General features: G+C 53.8%; 1 protein-coding gene across 5 annotated transcripts in view; it reads left to right on the forward strand.

Annotated features, from left to right (window-relative positions):
• BLACAT1 (BLACAT1 overlapping LEMD1 locus) overlaps nt 1-16,439 on the forward strand; it is a 22,225-nt gene extending 5,786 nt beyond the window's left edge. For 2 of the 5 annotated variants that reach the window (XR_008955342.2, XM_055109133.3), the window contains one exon: nt 10,262-16,439. Coding sequence is in view for 4 of the 5 variants with exons in the window: in XM_055109133.3 (XP_054965108.1) it covers nt 10,298-10,399 (102 nt within the window). In the remaining variant the exon portion in view is untranslated. Of the gene's footprint in view, nt 1-1,417; nt 1,500-6,115; nt 6,286-9,764; nt 9,935-10,261 lie in introns of those variants that run through there. The other 3 variants (XM_055109134.3, XM_055109137.3, XM_055109128.3) reach the window with 3 other exon arrangements.
• The last annotated feature ends 1,836 nt before the right edge of the window (nt 16,440-18,275 follow it).

The raw sequence follows: 18,275 nt of genomic DNA on the forward strand, positions 1-18,275 counted from the left end.
TGGGAGTACCTGAGGGCCAGGGAGGGGTGGAAACTCCTGAAGTGGAGAGGAGGCCACTGGTGGTAGGTGTGGGGGATGGGCAAGGCTCTAGAATTGGCCACCATGGGAATTCTTAGCATCTGTTGGCATTTCTGGGGAGAGCTCAGACCTCAAAGGTGACTGCCTCTCTCCCTGGAGTGGCCAAGGAGGAAAGGGAGGAAAGGGATCCTGGGGGACAGAGCCAGGGGAAGCTAAAGAGAAAATGTTCCAGTGGCCCTGTGAGGTGGCCCTTATACACAGTGGATATCCCTTGGGCCCCTTGGGCTGCTGGGCCCCAGTTCTCACCACCAGCAAGCTGCAGAAAGGTTGTGGTGGCCACAGAGGAGACAGGAATCGTGGGCATGGCTCCATCTTGAGGAGAGGGAGTCCTCGAGGTTCTCGCCCAGCAGTGGCCTTTCACTGCCCAGGTTCTCGGGATTGGAGGAAGCAGGGTTTTCCTCGGGAAAGGAGGTGAGGCTTGACCTGCTTCCTCTTTCTCCATATTTCAAGTGAGGTTCAGTCCAGCCTGAGACATGATGGCTGTCCCCACCTCCATCCCCAGCCCAGTCCCTCTGGCCCAGACACACCTTAGAGAGAGATGCCCTACTTCCACAGCTTACTTGGGGCTTGTCAGGTGGGCTGGGATTGGTAGGCAGGCCAGGGGCTGAGCCCTTCATGTGCCCAGGGATAGGCAGCTGGGATTGGCAGGCTATGGCTGGGAATCCGAGCGCAGGACTGGGTGAGGGTGGGTGGAGGGGGCCAGGCTCGAGCAGGTCTGAGAAAGGAAATGGAAGGACAGATAAGTGCTGACCTTGTCCTCCCAGGGCAGGGGAGTGGTGGGAGCAGAATAGGGGTATGGGTGAGGAGAGGAACCAGGGTTGCGGAGAAGGGGAGGGGGGCCAGGCAGGAGAGGGGGGCCTGCAGGGAGCCGTCTCAGGTCTCCTGCCAAAAATTAAACTATAAAAAAGCTGGAGGGGAGCGGCAGGGGAAGGAAGGAGAGAAAGGAGATGGGGAGGGAGGGAGGGACCAAACAGCCCCTCTGCACCAATAGCCCGGCAGGGGGACGTGAGTAATACATGGCTGGTTCAGAGGGAGTGAGATCAAAAGCCAGTAGATACAAGAGGTTTGTGCTTCACCGACCAGACAGCCAGAGGCTCAATGAGACCTTTGTTACTCAGGCGCAAGTCAGGGTTGAAGGAATACCTGACTGCCCCGCCTGCCCAGCCCGCCCCCACCCCCACCCCCACCATCCTCAGGGCTGGGGGAGGGGCCGGTCACAAGTGAGTCAAGTTGAGTTGGGTACAGCTCAGCCCTGGCCGGTGGTGGGCGGGCAGGGGGAGGGAGGAGGCCTGCCCTCGCTGGGGCGTGGAGCTGCTCGGGGTGAGTGGAGGAGTGAGTGGCTGCCTGGAAGGCAGGAAGTGGCTCTGCGGGGAATTGTGAGGCGGACTGCGAGGGAAAGGGGGCCTTGTTGAGTCCGCCAGGTGAGCAGCCCCTGGGACCCCCAGCCCCTGGCCCAGCATCCCTTGGGAGGGAGCTGAGGGCATTCTGCCTAGAGTCCATGGCTTTATGCAGGGCCTGGGTCTGGGGTTCTGGGGGCCCATGAGAGAGGAAGGAAAGGAGAACCAGAGGGGGTTGGGGCTGGGGCAGATGGCCCAAAGTTCAGGTGGGAGGCTGCAGGATGCCTGGTTGTTTGGCCCTGAAGGTTGGGCATGTCTGGAGTGTGTGGAGGGGCGTGCTGTGCTGTGCTGTGTGCTGTGTGCTGTGCTGTGCTGTGCTGTTGTTGGGGAATGCAGGATTCCTGTCCAGTGAAAACAGATTGCTTCTACCAGGATTGTGCAGGGAGCCAGCAAGTGTTGCCCTGGGGCTGAGGGTACAGTTGGGGTGGGAGAGGCAGCTACTCCCTGGCAGAGGCAGGGCCTGATCTGGGCCTGGGGCCTCTTACCATCTTACCCTGAGCCTGGGCTAGCAGGAGCCCTAGAAGCCCACTTCTCTGAAGCTGATGCCTGTAGCTGACCCGTCATGGGAGGGGGTGGGGAAATAGTACTTGTGATTAGAACACACCTTTTCCAGGGCCCTGAGACCTTGGTTCCCCTTAACTCAGCTCTTCAATCCAGTCCTAGAGATGTCTGTGCTAACCCCCATGTCCTGCCAATGAGAGCGGCAGGGCACTGCGCACCCCTCCCACAGCCTTGTCAGGGATGGCTCCAGAGTGAGCTGCCCTCAGCTTGGGGAGGTTTCAGCTGAAGCCCTCTTTCTGACTCCAACCAGGTCTGGAGACAGAGATCTCACTCTCCTCTAAACTATGCAAGAATGGGTGTTGTCGGTAACCACCCAGACTGGTCTGGGTAGGTTGGCCCAGCCCCCACCCCTGGGGGCACTCAAGAAACCTATTTACCCCTCTAAACAAAGGGTAGGTCCTCATCGCTGCCCTCCTTTACCCAGACCCTCCTTTGCCCTCTGTGCTTCCAGTGGCTGGACTAGAAAGAGTTAAGCTTTGTAAAGAGGGAGCCTAACCTGGCCCCCCATCCTGGGTACTGGCAGCAGCAGCCTTGAAAAGATCCGGCCTTATTCTCTAGGGAAGGGGTAGTTAAGGACCCTGGGCAGGGGGCTGGAAGCTAATTAAGGGAATTTGAGGAGGTCCTTTATGGCCAGGAAGCCACCCCTCCTCATACCCTGGAGTGAGGACCATTGTGTGAGGCCTTTGTAGGGCAAGAACTGGAAACTCATTACTGGGATGGCTTTAGTGCAGGTGGTGGAAGATGGTGAGAGAATTTAACCTGGGGGGCCCAGTCCTGGAGGGAGGCAGTGTGGGTGGGTCTGGGGTCGGGGGTGCTGAGAAGGGGAGTGAGGGCTTCTCGGGTGCCCCAGCTTCTCGCTTCCCTATGAGATTCCTGCCGCTGGACCCCTCCACTCTGCTGTGGCCTATGGCTTTTCATTCCTATGTGATTGCTGTCCCAAACTCATGTAGGGCTAAAAGCCATGGGCTACAGTGAGGGGCGAGCTCCTTCTCCTGCGCAGCTGCACCTCCCATGGGACCAGGTTCGGAGCCAGCCACCAAGGGGCACCAGAAGGAGGCTTTGCTTGGGGGGTGGGGCATCACGGGATCTGGTAACCTGGGATCGGGGCTAAGCCGTGTGACCTTGGCCCAGTCACTTCCCTTCTGGCCCTGTTTCCTCACTCTGGAATGAAGAGACTGGGCCGGTGATTCCAGAGGGAGATTCCCTCTGAGGAAGGAAGGAGACCTTCAGGGTGTGCTGAGCTTTCTGAGTCAGTTCCTTCCCCCTTGCCAAATTACTGAGGCCTGGCTTATGGCCAGAGATTTGGGGGCTGAAGTCAAGGGCCTCAGGCCATGAAGACTTGGGCCTTTGCTCAGTGCCTCCAGGAAAACCTCACTCCTTCACTCCTTTCTCTGAGGTCAGCTTGGAATCCGCAGCCTTTTTTCTGTGTAAGGAGACATCTGGGCTCTTTCTGAGGCTGAAATGGGAACACTCCATGCCGGCCACGAGGGAAGAGGAGGTGTCTGCAGAGTGAAACTAGGAAGGCAGGTGCTCCCCCGAGCGACAAGCTGGACTCCAGGGTCCCTGGCTCCTGGTGTGCTACCATCTCCAGGAGCTGCCCCCTCCTGCTGTGTGTGAAGGGCACCAGCCCTCCCTGCCCCCGTCCTGCTTGTCACTCAGCTTGCTTGGCTCCTCCCTATGCCTGTCGCCACTCCCACATTCCTTCCCCTGCCCCCTTTTAAATCGGCCTGATTTTAGCCCTCCCATCCTGGAAGATTCCAACAGGTGGCTGTGGTGGAAGAGGAAGCATCCTCGTACCCCGCCTTCTACCCCCTGTTCCAGTCCCCAGTCTGTCTAAGACAGACCACTGAAGAATCACAGAAAGCACTAGATTTGGTATTGACAATCAGAAGGCAAGTTTCTTATAATATCTCAGAGCCCTTAATTTCACCAACCAACATTTACTGGGTACCTACTATGTACCCCATGATTCTAACCGCCTCACCTGCACTAACCCATTTCATCCTCAAGACAGTCCTATCTACTGTTAGCCTATTATGGGAATTCTGAGGCACAGGGAGCTAAGAAATTGGCCCACGTTCATATGGATAGGAAGGAGCACAACTGGGACGTGAACCCACATGGTCTGGTGCCAAAACCCATGCTCTTAGCACATCATGCTGCATATTGGGAGAGCCAACACCAGTGCATGGGAAAGTACTCTGAAAACCAAGGAGTGCTGTACCCAGACGGGAGGTTGTTCTCACGAGATCTCTATTGGATGCACGTCCACAAATTGGCCCCGTGGCCCAACTCCAATCACCCTTTGTCCATCACTGGTTTTCCTTTTCCCACAGGAGGTCGGGGGGAGCGGGGGGATCAGAACAATAGGAGAAGCAAAGAGAAATCCCAAGCCAGCTGGGTTTTTGCTGGGGCTGATCCAGGCTACTTCCCCTCCTGCCCCAGCTTAGATGGTGAAAGGAACAAGGCATGAGAATTGGCCAGGGTTTCTTACTTGCCCTCTGGGTTCTCTCACCCAGAGTTCAGAGATGGCTGGCACCTTCCTCCACCTCCCTCATTGTCCAGCTGCCCTGGGCCCACAGTGAGCCCATCCTATTCCCTACCCTGCTCTGAGGCTGTCCAGGCACCTGATTTCCTTCCCTTAACTCCTGATCTCCTAACTGGAAAGCCAGGTTAGAGCCATGCCACCTTCCTGCCCCCTGCAACTGGGCCCCTCCGGGGAATCCTGTTGTTCAGTTTGCCCGGGTAGTCCCCAGCACTGGGCTCAGCCTAGGAGGAAGGGTACAGATGAGCCATTCCAGAGATTATACCTCTGTAAAGCTCTAGCAAGGCAAGGGACTTTGTAGGGATGGCTGAGTAAATGTTTGTTGAATGAAGTACGAACTGGGAGAAAAGATGGATGGGGTAAAAGAGGTAAGTTGCCACCAGCAGGGACATAGAGCAAGCCCACAGCTCAGCAACTCACCCGAGACAGTCCTCACTTTGCTGGGGCTGGGCCTGGATTGCTTCTGGGGGTTACAAAGGTGGATCTCCATTCTATTCTTTGTCTCTTGGCTACTGCCAATGGGACAGGCCTGGAGAAGATATGCAATTGTATATTTCACATGATTGTTCAATTGCATTGAATAAGCAAGTTGCCCTCATGTCCCTTCTCCCTGGAGGATTCACAGATCAGAGGGCTGTGTGTGTCCTGTCCCCTGCCTGCAGACGGCTGAAACTTTATTCCCAGCAATCTAAGTCTTTTTTACAGTCCTCAGATATACCCAGCATAAGGCCTCCCTTGCGAGAGTGGGCCCATGTTTAACAACACTGAATTCAGATGACTCTCTCTTATTGTATTTGTTCCATTTTCAGTGGAAATAGAGTTTGACTACTAAGCCCTACTCCTTCCTAAATATAAAGACTATTGGGGAAAAAAAAGTCTCTCTCCCCATCTTTCAAAAGTTTGACACTAAAGTTTGACCTTTGGGGTTCATTCTGGCGCTGACAGTCTGGTCCACCAGATTCCCAGCTGCTGCTGCCTGTCATGATGCCCACTCTTAGGGTGGGCCAGCCTCTGCCGAGCCAGGCTGGAAAACACTGAGTGCAGGCCACAAAGACATTTCAGGACTATTGCTGCTCTGACCTCTCCAGCTCCCAAGAATCTCAGAACCACTGAGAATGCTTGGCTGCCCTTGCAGTCTGGAAAAGTGGAGGGAGCTTTCTCCATAGGTGGGCAAGCAAGATACAAGGGTGGCTGGCCTGGCAAGCTAGGGTCTGTGGTCTCTGAAGGCCATTGGAGGCAGAGGCCTTGGCCTGTGATTCCAGAGAGCTCGGTGAGCCAGAGGCTAGAGCTCAGGCTCAAGCAGGCCAAGAAGGAGTTAACCTCCAAGGAGAATGCGGGCTTCTCCCAGACTGGAGGTCTGTGCCCAGTTTTGCTGGTGCCAACTCCGGGAAGAAGTCCTGGGATCTGTAGTTTGTGCCACCACCCACCCCTGGCCTGCCTGTTTATCAACACGGTCTTGTAGACTACAGTTCCCAGAAACCTGCAGAGGCTAGGCTTTGGGGGAAGGGGTGGGGAAGGAGGCTCCGTGGCGGCCAGAGGGAGAGGGAGAGGGAGGAGGTGGGGAGAGAAAACCCAATTCACCCCCTTCCTTTTTAATTCTTTCTCCTGGTGTGTCTGCTCCACCGCCCGAGCTAATCCCCCAAATCCGGTCTCCTAAGCCGCAGCTGCTTCCCTTCGCAGTGATGAATGGCTCAGGGAGGGAAGGTGAATTCATATTTTAATTACTGAGGCGCGGTGCTAAGGGAGCCGGGGAGGGGGCGGAGGGCTCAGCTTTGTTCTAGAGGCGTCGAGGGCACACCCTCCTTACTGGGTCACTTCTCTTTTGCCCTTTACCTGGGGTGGGGGGTGGCGGGGAGTTAAGGTGGGGGTTGCCTTGCTGAGAGTGCCTCTGCTCTCTGCCTTGGGAGATGAAGGGATGGGTCGTGGGGGGCGCAATATCCCTCCTCTTGTTTATCAGAGAATTGCTGGCATGCCCCAACACTTTTAAATAGCTTCCTAGCCTTCCACCCCTGCTGCCGCCCACTTTGATGAAGGACATTGCCAAAATTCGAGACACCTAGGAGTTTGTGGTCTGCAAGCCTGGGGCCCTGGATTTCTCTTTATCTTACTTTCTGGCCTGCTCTGAGTCTCCTCTTTCTCTTGGTTCTTCCACATGTTCATGCTGTCTCTGACTCACTGCCCCATTTTTGCCAGAGGTGCAAGGGTTGGAGGACCCCAGGAGAGTATCTGGCACAGAGAGATGTGGGGGTCAGGCCAAGGGAAAGGATCAGCAGGGAGGCCGAGGAACCTCCTAGTGGTGGGGGAGGACGGATGCTCTATGGATTGGCATCTCTTCTGCTTGGCTCCCACAAAGCTGGCTGGGCAGAGCATCGTCTATGCCCCCAGACCGTAAACCATCTTGGACCTGAGCTGGGAAAAAGCCAGAGAGGAGGATGGGGAAGAAGCCAGGGCCAACAGCTTGCAGTCAGATGCAGCCAACTGTGTGGTAGCAGGAGGGTTGTCCAGTGTCCACCCTGCCTCTCCATCCTATTCTGGGCTTCTGTTTTTCTGGGGGCTGTTTTTCCATTCCTTAGTCCCTCCTGGACTATGGGTATGGAAAAGGAGGGGGAGGATGGGAGGGGAGTTCCCATGATGAGCTCTGATGAGTGGGGAGTGGACCCAGGTGCTAGTCCAGACTCCTCCCCCTCAAATAGACGCAGCAAGGGGACCTGACTTCAGGGAGCCTGCAGCTGGTACTGGAGCCCTCTGCCAAGGGTGAAGGGGTAAAGTCAGGGAAGAGAGTCGACAGGACTCCTGCTCGAGCAAAGCAGAGAGGAGCAGAGACCACAGCCTGGCAGAGGGACTCCCCAGGTACCTGCTGCTGGGGACTCTGAGGAAGGAGTGGGGTTCATAGCGGGCAGGGATACTGAAATGGGTTGGAATTCTCTGCCCCATGTCCCCCCACTTCAGGGGCTGGCCCGGCAATCTGCATGCTGCAGACAGAGCCCAGGCAACCTCCGGGACATGGAGTTGTGCACCTTACAGTGAGGACCCTTTTAGAGACCCTGTTAGAGAAGAGGAAGGATAACCAGAGCGCTTTAGAGCAAAGATCTGAGCAGAATAACCAGGCCCTGTTTGTGATAATTTCTACTCTTAGATACAAGGACCCAGGAATCCCACTGAGGCAGCCAGCCCTCGAACACCTCTCGAGAGCCAGGCTACAGCCCCTAGCCCAGCTCCTGGCCAGCTTCATTAGCTCTCCTTTCCTCTGATGTGTAGGTTCTGGTTCCTGTGACCTCACTCCCCATCCTTCCCTACAGTGACAAGCTGAGCAAAAAAAGCCAGGATTTTCTTAAATTCCCCAAAGGACCCTGGGGAGGAACGGGTCATTTAAGGGGGTATATTTTGCTGTTTTTAAGAAAGAACAGTCATTGAAAAGGAAGTGGGGTGAAAAGGAAAGGGGATCGATGCACTCTGGGGCCAGAGACCCTGAGCTGCACCTTGACCTGTTTGTGGGGCTGCTACCTGCCTGGCTTGTTTTAGTTGGGAGTTCCTTCCCAGATTAGCCTTGTTGTGCCTGTCAATTTCTCCCCATGTATTTTTCAATAATCATGGGACTGCTTTGTTGATCATACCCTTGACTTATATCCCCAGCAAGAGAAGTGCACGTGTGACAATAACTGATTACACGGGAATCCACCTGCCCTCCCTCCCGCCCTCTTTCCTGGTCAAGTTAGGATTCCAGCCCCTTAGGTTTGGGGTCTTAGTGTTAAACCTTGCCTAATCTCCTGGTACACTGAAATGAGGTAATGAAGGCCCAGAGAGATGTAGCCACTTGCTTAGGATGACACAGCATGTTAGCATCAGAGCCAGGAATAGAACCCAGGCCACCTAAGTCCCAGATTGGATCCCTGTCTCTCTCTAGGTTTGTCACAGGAGGGATCCAGAGATAGCTGCAGGGGATAGATCTAGAAATATAGTAGTTGTGTCTTGGCTCTATATATATCCTGGAGGTTGCTCTCTGCTAACTATATATACTCCACCAGAGTGGGTGTGTAAATGATGCTGGAAATCGGGTTATTAAATAACCAGCCTACCTACCCATGCTGACTCAAGCTGGGCCTCCTGCCCATCCAGCTGGCCAGTGGAAATGCATTGCACCTATTAATTACAGCTATTAGCTGTATTACCGGGACGCCGAGAGGCTGAGGGAGGGGAGAATCTTGACAGGATTTGGATCCACCGGGCACTGTGCTTGGTGTGGGCCTCGGCTCTGTCTGGAGAAACACGAAGGAAGTTTTTCCAAAAGGGCAAGGTTGTCCAGACCAGTGGAACTGTCCAGAGAGCCACCATCTGGGCCATGCCACATTCCTCAAAGGCAGTGAAACCACTTTGCACATGTGCCTTGCTAGGGTAGCCCAGGACATCCTATGCAATCTCTATTGCTTGAGGGGCTGGAGAAGGGAGGCGCCTCATGCTTCCCTATTCCAAACCCCTTCAGCATAGCCCTGTGCCTCCCTCCTTCCCCGCAGCACTTGGGCTTCACTCACCTGCTTGCCCCCATGTTCTTCCTGGAGAGAGGAGTCATTCAGACCAGGCCCCGGCCTGACCTCCACGCAGGGCGCTTTCCTTCCTTTGTTCTCAGCTTCTCCGCTTGAGTGGCTTGAATGCACTTCTGCTCCCTTTCTGTAGGCCCAGGGGCAGAGGAAGGGCAGAGAGGTGAACTGGAAAAATCTGCAGGTGGCTAAGGCTAGGGAAACCTAAATGAGCCTTTGGAGAAAGGGATACTCTTGCAGACTGAAGCTGAGCTCCTGAAGCTCCCTCTCTTCCCCAGCCAGACTGCAACAGATACCAGAGCGGCCCCTGGCTCCTGCTGAGGGCCGGGTCAGCCAGAGGTGGGGGACAGCGTGTCCAGCTGGGGCAGATCCAGCCTCAGCCTCTACCTCAGACTTATGTGTCAGGGAAGAAACCATGTCTTTACCCTTTTGTATCTACCTCTCAACCCTTTGCCCAGCATAGGTGCTAAATAAAAGAGCCTGTTGGCTAAAAGAACCCTCTTTGCTGTCTCTTCTCTGCATGGTGAGGATGGGATTTGCATTGCCCTGAGCAGTCAAAGGAAGGGTATAATTGCTCCCTATAGGCTTTCCTAGGGTGTCAGACAACTTGGGGTTGTTAAGGAAGGGAGGAATCTGACTCGGTCCCAGGTGTCAAAGTAAAGCTACACTGGATGAAGGGGTCCGCATTTGGATGGAGGAGGGCCTGTCGTGTGTGCAACCTGCAGAAGCGAGTGGAAGCCCCCAGCTAGAACCTGGTGTATGGTGGCACAAGCCGGAGGCTATTTTAAGCCAGCTTGCTTCCTGTTCCCCAACCACAGGTATATGGTGATGAGGTGGGGCAGAGCCGGTGGGAGGGGAAAAAGGAGGCAGCAGCTGGGCATTCTCTTTCCTCCCTTGGACTCACCCAGTCTCCAATGTGAGGAATGACATCAGCTCCACACAGATCAGGAAACACTGAGGTTTCAAAGAGCTGTTGTTTGGAGGCTTGACTCCTCCCCCAGCCGGTGTGAGAGACCTAGCGGGCCGCCTCAGGGAGTGGCAATGACTGGGCCAGACCCAGAGGGTTCTGGGAGCATTAACCCCAGCTTGCTTCTCTCTTCCTGCCTTTCTCCTGCCCCCTCTCCCTCCCCTGCCTTTCCCTGCAGATCTCTGGTGAGTGTTCCCCCAGCCTGGCGTAGGGCATGCCCCAGTTCACTTTCGCCTGCTTCTGTGGTCTCCACGGCTTCTGCAAAATGAAGAGGAAGAAGGAGGAAGTTCACAGAGAGCGGGAGACGGCGGTGTGATCAGAACCAGGGCCCCTCCATCAAGCCCCCAGCAGGTCCCAGGCCTGATGGTGCCTGCTTCTGGCTGGGGCTTGGAGCAGGAAGCCGTGTGTGTATCTTAAGTCTTGATTTAGCCAGTGCTCTTCTCAGCCTGACTCTCACCCGAGGGCATCAGCCTCCTGTGTGCCTCTCATCCTCCTCATGCCCACACCCATTAGCTTCCAATTCTCAGACCTCCTTGGAGAGAGGCCCCAGCCACACAAGGGGGAACCCCAGGACCTGCCGCATGCCTTCCAGAGACTGAGAAGCCCCAGGGAGGCCAAGGAGTGAAACTTCTTTCCTGCCCTGAGAGCTTCGGGGGACTCTTCTCAGGGTAACCGCATGAGGCATGTGCCGCCCTGGGCTGGGAGAGCTGTTGCTAAATGGGAAACTGGCAGCTCTAGCAGAGAACTTCCAGCAGCCCTGACCCTGGAGAAGGCGGAAGTGTGAGACTCTCCTGGGATTCCAGGACCTGGGGCAAGAGTCCTTTTCCAGCCCCCTGCCAGCATCCTCCTGGGCCAGGTGGGGCCAGGCCTGAGGTGGCCAGCCCAGTGAGGAGGAAGGCAGAGGTGGCCAGTGGCTCCGTGGCTCCCTCTGTTCTTGCTCTCCAGAAAGCAGTGTTTCCTCCAGCCCCGGCCCTGACCCACCCATGTTCATGATGCCTGTGCCTCCTTGCCAGCGTCACAGATGTGGGGAGGCCTGTTCCCCAGGCCCTGACTCCCCTCCTCAGGGACTGTCTTGCCGTGGCCAGACTGAGGGACCCCTTTCCTGGACTGAGCCGTGCCCTCCCTCGATTCTCCTGTCTCCCCTGCCTTTTTCTTCTCTCCTCAGAAGCCATAGAGGGGACTGTGTTTGTATGTGGTGCCTTCAGTGGAAACTCTTAGGGTAGGGGGACCTCTAGGACCTTGCTCGACTTTTTCCCTCATCCCCCACCCCCGCCAACCTTCCAGCTTCAGCCTCTGCCCTTACCCCCAGCCCATTTCCAGGAGGTAGGAAGCAAAAGAAAAAAGCATTTCCTTCCCTCTTTCCTTCTTCCTTCCTTCCTCTCTCCCTTCATTTTGGTATAACTTAGCCTTTTGTCTTTGATCCTGGAGTTCTCCGGGGCTAGAAGACATGCAGAGAGGAATGCCAGCAGCAGAGATGCTTCAGGCAGATTCTGTAAGCCTGTTCTCCCTCACCAGGGAGCAGCTCAGCCAAGGAGCAAAGTCAGACCCCCTCTAGCTCCCCAGGGACAGAATAGCCCTTCTGACAGGTAAACAGGTGACCTGGGTAGAGAGGGCAAGGCCCCGAGATAGGAGAGTCTGGGCTCCCCTTTCCTTGGAATGTGGGCCTCTCTGGGCAACTAGGGAGGGCAAAAGTCTTCCTCGGCTGGTTCGCCCAAAACCTGGGAGAAGCAAGGGCACATTCTATGCTGGCAGCCTCTGCCTGCCCAGCTCATGCCCACACTCAGGGGCCTTTCCTGGGCTTTGGGCAGATTGGGTGGGATTCAGGTTGTCTTTATGAGGCTTGAGCACAGCTTGAGTTCCTCCTCCCATCCTCCAACCCCTTCCTTTGCCCCTACCTCCTAGCCCCCACCTTCTACAATCTGTTATTTCCTTTTATATCCAAAGAATTATAAACAGAAGTCCTTCCCTCAAGGGAACCGCAAGATTCAGCAATAAAGGCCAGTGGGGTCACAAAGGACAGAAGAAAAACTCCCTGGTTCTTTGTCCTCTTGGATAGTAGAGGCCTTGGGTGAGGCAAAGAGATGGGCAGAAAAAGTTACCTTGATACAGAGGCCAGAGAGCCTCCTGGAGGGCATGTGTTTCCCTAGCGGTCACCTGCGAGGCTGCAATCCTAGAAAAGTCACTTCTGTGGCAGAGGATGAAATTGTATCCCCGGAGACTCAGAGATATTGGGTGTTATGTCCTGACCACACAGGCTCACCAGGAGGAAAGGTTAGGAAAGTGGAGAAAGTACGTCCTGGGGAGCGGGTGGCCGAGGAGAGCTTTCCCCTTGTGCGCCTCTCAGACCTTGGCAGGGATTGCAGCTGCAGGGGTTTGGCAGTGAGCCCATCCAGAGAGCTTCCTCCCCCGGGAGAACTCCCTTGGCTCCAGAGGGATACTAGATATCTTGAGCCCTGGCTTTGGGAACATGGGTGGGGTCCCAAGGTCAAAGTGTTCTGAGTGGAGGTCCAGTTGTCCTCTGCCTCCAAGCCGGCAGCCCCTTCTTCACCCAGGGCTGAGGTTGGGGCCAGCACTGCAGCTGGAATTGTCTGAGCAGGAGGTAGCAGCTTCTAGCCAGGCACACCCCAACCCCACATTCTATTGTCCCTCAGTTTCCTTCTCAGGAAAATGGGGACTTTGCTCCTTTTAGCATCTCAGGAAGCAGTCTGGACACCTGTGCCCTCCTCTAGGCCCTTGGATGAGCCCAGGGAATAGGGAAAGGCCAAAGCAGCCCCAGCATTCGCAGACCCTGCGCCCTGGGCCTCTGACTTCGGGCCAGGCTTCTGCTCCTTCTAGGGTGGGCCTGGCTGCCCTGCCTTCCCATCCTCTCTCCATGGTTCTCTCCCAGAGACTCCACCTTGAGGTGGGGGCCCTGAGCTCTTGGGGTGAGGGAGGGGCACATGGGTAGATGATTCTGTGGAGGAGATCAGGCCTCTTGTTCTTGCTGCGTGGCACTGATTCCTCCTTGCAGATGGGTGAGGGGGCCAGTTTTCCCCATCTGTAAAGCGAGGACTTCCCATGGCCATTTTCCCTCTTGGGCTTCAGGCTGCTGAATGGAAGATCAAGAAGTGTGAAGGGTGCTTGGGGTCCTTGTGACTTGAGTGTTGCCTAGGACCCTGGCCCACAGGACCCAAGGGGCTTCTTGTCTCAGGTTGAAACCTTTTTATCAGAATGTCATTTCCTTCTCTGCTCCCAGGGAAGGGCTTTTTGCATGTAGCATATGGGTTCATAGAAATATATAGGGAGATTGTTATTTTTAGAAAAAAAAAAGAGCAATAATTAACTAACTGAAATACACATGAAGTGTTAGAGTGGGATGCAAGGAGCACTGAGCTGGGAGCCAGGTCTCCTGGCTTCTAGCCCTGCTTGGAAACTAATGACCTATGTGACCTTAGACTAGTCATGTCTTATTTCTGAGACTCAGGTTCCTCAACTATAAATAGGGGATTACATGAATTTCCTCTTAAGTCTCCTTTGGAGTCCAGGGCTCTGTGAGTCTGGGAAGTTGAGCCTCAGTGGGGCATAGGGTTGTGGAACCAGAGGGTCGCAGGTTTCCTCTGCCCTCACAGATGCACTCCGTGCAGACAACAGACATATCTGGAGGGTGGATGGAAGTGGTATGGTGGCTCTGAGAAGTGAGAGGGGGAGTGAGAGGGAAAGGCAAGTCACCCAGAGCTTCTGCTAGAATCTTCCCCTAGCCAGGGCCCAGGACTCCTTGCAGTTCTGCCTCTCTTCCCTCCTACAGCCAGGCCCAAGGGGAGTAAGTCAGTTGGCCTAGACTCTGACTTCAGGTCCTGTCTAGGCCATCACAGGCGCCACTCTTATGTACGTTCTCACTTTCTCTCTGTCACATACACACAGCATCACCACCACCACCACCACAGCCACCTGCAGATAGATGCTCAAGTGATTCTAGAAGAGATCTCAAGGACTGGTGCTCTGCTCCAGTTATGTAACCCATGGGCTTCCCTTTGCACAGCTCCTCATGTGCCCATCTCCATGCTGATCAAACCACCCCACCTCATTCCTTGCCTTCTGCAAGGGGAAGTGCCTCAGGCTGGAGTTTGTCCTATCTACAGACTGAATATGCATTTTGCCCAGTGGCTGGAGATGTGCTGGTGGTGGAATGTGCTGGTGATTGTTTCTGGATGGAGAGCCACAGCCCCCCAGTGTTCTGCCATGACTGACTCCTGACTTTGGCAAATTGCCTCCTCTCTCCCAGCCTCCTCCATAACAGGTGGCGATGAGTCCCATTTCCTCCCTACCTCACAGGAAGGCACGCATTATAAAGGGCACACTTATCAGATGTGCCCAGATGTGGCTGGAACTTTTGGAGACAGATACTTGGTTCACAACTGCAAAGGTGGGCTTTCACCAGAGAAGAAAATCTCTGGGCTGCTGAGTTCAGTGGGCTCCTTGCAGGCTGGTCCAGGAAGTCTGGTGTTCCTCCTGAAGGTGGCTGCTATGTCCAGCAGGTGATCAAGCTGACAGTACCACAAGAACCAAGAAACAGAATCTGTTCCCAAGGAATGAACATTCTGTCTCTCTGACCCAAAAGCAAGAGCAAGAGAGAGCTGTCACCATCATCACTCTGCTCCCAACACAAACACAGCCCCCCAAGTCCATATTGCTGACAAGGGTGTCTGCCTTGTCAGGGTGAATCCTCTGGACCCCCAGGCCATCCCTGGAGTGGTCAGTGCCCACTGTGCCGGGGTTATTGTGGCCAGTCCGCCTGGGTTCGCTTCTCTAAATTTCCATGGTGTAGGAACTATAGATCATGAAGAAGAAACAGGAACCTTGACTCTTCACGGAGGAGCCGAGGAGGTCAGAACCATCCACCAGGAGGGTGAGCGGTAGCTGCCCAGGGCATCCCTGGAGGAAGTCGTCATACTGAGGAAGAAATTGCCAAAGCCAAGAGCTCCCAGACCTGGGCAGCTCAGGAGCTGACAGAAACCACCCCCCAAGTCTGGAGTTCAAGGGTTTTCCTCGTGGGCTGCTGGTCTGTCTCTTTCCCTTCTGGGGCAGGCGTCTCTCCTCCTTCAGCTCATTCCCGTGTTCCATCTGAGGGGCGGGAGGAAGGCAGGAGGGGGAGATGGCAGGACCCAGACAGATCCTCAGGACTCTCCCAGCCTCTGTTGCCATGGCAACACTGCTATTTTTATCCCGTTGTTCATGATGCTCAAAGCTCTAACTTTCTCTGTTCCAGAGAGGCCAGGCTGGTTTCTGCCCTCATCCTTTAACACAGCATCTTCTCCCAGAGGCCTGAGGATGGGAAAAAGTGATGGAGAAAAGGGGAACCCCTAAGGTCACCCCTCAGCCAGGGGGAACTGTTTAACAGGGGTTTGTCTCTGCCCTTTTGAGCCTTTGGTTTTCTACCTGGCTCAGGCACCCAGGTTTATGTTTTCTAGATCAAAACTCTGCATGGTCTCCCTGAGAGACTGCTCCAGAGAGAAAAGAGCTGCCAATCAGGATGGATTTTTTCCTACACAGGTATGACACTGCAGCCACTTCCCTTCTTGGGAAAATTAAACTTCATTCTGAAGAATGTCCTGTTGGTGGTATAAGCCAACCCCTGCCCTCCTAAAAGGGGATAGATAATTAAATTTGGTTAATTAGCAATCAGATTCACTGGGGAATTGAAACCAGTACTTCCCTTTCTTCTGTCCCTCCACCAAAGAACCGGAACAAATGGCTTCATGTCTTTGTCCAGTCTTTCTGCCTAAAGCAAAATAGCATATATTCTCCAGGCTGAAAAGTAGATTCCTCCTCACCCCTACTCAAGACGGCCACATTTCAATCCAGGCTCTTGAAGACAGGGTCTAATGAAAGGATTTCTGTTCTTTCTCTGTCTGTTCCCTCTGGCCCAGCTTCTAGTCCTCTCCTTATGTCCCCACCTCCATGGCAGTGGCAAGAGAGCCCTGAGAGTCAATGGTGCTAACATTCCCCACCTATATACCCCTATGTAGTTTATCGAGATTTGAACCCAGCACCTGGGTGGCTGTGTTGGGCGGATACATTTCACATCCTCAAGACCACAACCCTGGCGACAGGTCTGGATAAATTCTGTAAAGTAGCAATCTATATCATGCTAAACTCCTGCACTGAGGTTCTACCTCGGCTGAACTGACTCGTGGATGGTTAAGTTTCCTGGGGTGGCTGGAACCCATTTACTAAGCCTCTAATTGGTTTCATTTTGGCTCAAGTTGCATGGTTTCCCGAATCTATGCACCTGGAGTAAGCACTTTTCTGGTTGCCACTGGAAAGCATGCCGGCAAACGCTGCTCTGTTAATTGCTGTAATAAACAGACTTTATTATATCCCTTTGCAGTAAATGGATTATGTTGTCAGGGTAGAAGGGGCATCCGTGTTTATTTTGCACTGTAATACACTGCAGCAGCAGAAGCTAAACATTTGTTTCCATCAAATCTGCTGAGAAGAGGGAGAATGGAGACTGGGGGGAAGAGTCAGGAGTATGGACATAAAGTGAGGTGTTGGGGCCAAGAAGGAGGCTTTGGGAGACACCCCAGGTCTCCTGGAACTCCGTGAGCCTCCCTTGTGCTATCTCTAAACTGAAGGAAGCCAGGCCTCATGCCTCTTACCATCTCAGAAATAATGGTGGGATAAAGCCAGCCAGAGTGGGTGGGTGTGGGGAACAGGGAAGGTGGTTTAGGACTACAATGTGATCACATAGTCTTAAAGGTGCTTTTAAGAAAGAGAAAGAGCCAGGCGCAGTGGTTCATGCCTGTGAGGCCAAGGTAGGAGGATCACTTGAGCTCAGGAGTTAAGACCAGCCTGGGCAACATAGCCAGACTTCGTCTCTACTAAATATATATATATATATATATATATATATATATTTTTTTTAAAATTAGCCAGGCATGGTAGCATTCACCTGTAGTCCCAGCTACTTGGGAGGCTGAGGTGGGAGGATCCCTTGAGCCTGGAAAGAGATCATGCCACTGCATTCCAGCCTGGGCAACAGAGCAAGACCCTGTCTCAAAAGAGAGAGAGAAAAAAAGAAAGATAAGAATCCTTAGTTGGGCTTCTCAGAACCTAAGACTGTATTCACAGAACACACGGGAATTTTCAGACTTATAAAAGAGAGAAAGATGCTATAAGATGGCATAACATTAAGAACAAGAATTATTATATCATGTATGTGATTATATATCCATAAAGCTGTTTGAAAAAGAATTATTATGTCATAACTCCACTTGGATGGGGGAACAGAGATTCCAATGATCTCTGAAGCAGGACGCCCTGAGAGAGGGCGGAGAGATCAGGCCATCAAGTCTAACCCCAAAGCCAGTCTCCTGTAAGGCAAGAAGTGATTTGGGCCAAGACGAGACTCAAGTATCACACAGGCAGCTGTTGTTTAGAGCAGTGGATTGACTGCTCCTGAGAGGGTTGGCTGCCTCTTCTGCAGGCTCAGCCACCATGATGCCTAGCACAAAGTGCTCACTAAGTGTTTGTTAAGTGGTCTGGGGCAGATACGACCCCAAGCCTTTCCATCTTCAGGAGTCCACCAAGATGCCTGCCCCAGTCCCTCTGCTGTCTGCAGCCCAGCCTTCACCCTCTTGCATGGGGAAATGTATACTGTGCACTGCTGTTGACTGAATCTGTTCTATCAATATTGAGTCCCGGCCCTATGCAAAGCCCTGTGGGAGGGGCTGCAGGAGAAATGTAGGAAAGCCAGACATTGCTCCAGCCCTCGAGAAACTCACAATTTAATATTATTTTTCTTTTTCCCAAGACAGAGTCTCGCTCTGTTGCCCAAACTGGAGTGCAGTGGCGCAACCTCGGCTCACTACAACCTCTGCCTGTTGGGCTCAAGCAATTCTCCTGCCTCAGCCTCCCAAGTAGCTGGGATTACAGGCACCCGCCACCACGCCTCACTAATTTTTGTATTTTTAGTAGAGACGGGGTTTCACCATGTTGGTCAGGCTGGTCTCGAACACCTGACCTTGTGATCCCAAAGTGCCTCCCAAAGTGCTGGGATTACAGGTGTGAGCCACCATGCCTGGCCAATTTAATAATAATTTAGAAAACAATGTGGCAAGGCTCAAAAATGCCTCAGCTAAAGTACAAGCAAAGTGCTCCAGGGCTTCAGAGGCCTGAGAGAACACAACTGTAGAGTAGGGAAGAATCAGGGA

This window comes from Pan paniscus, chromosome 1 (assembly GCF_029289425.2).
Source record: "Pan paniscus chromosome 1, NHGRI_mPanPan1-v2.0_pri, whole genome shotgun sequence".
In the NCBI taxonomy this organism is placed as follows: Eukaryota; Metazoa; Chordata; class Mammalia; order Primates; family Hominidae; genus Pan; species Pan paniscus.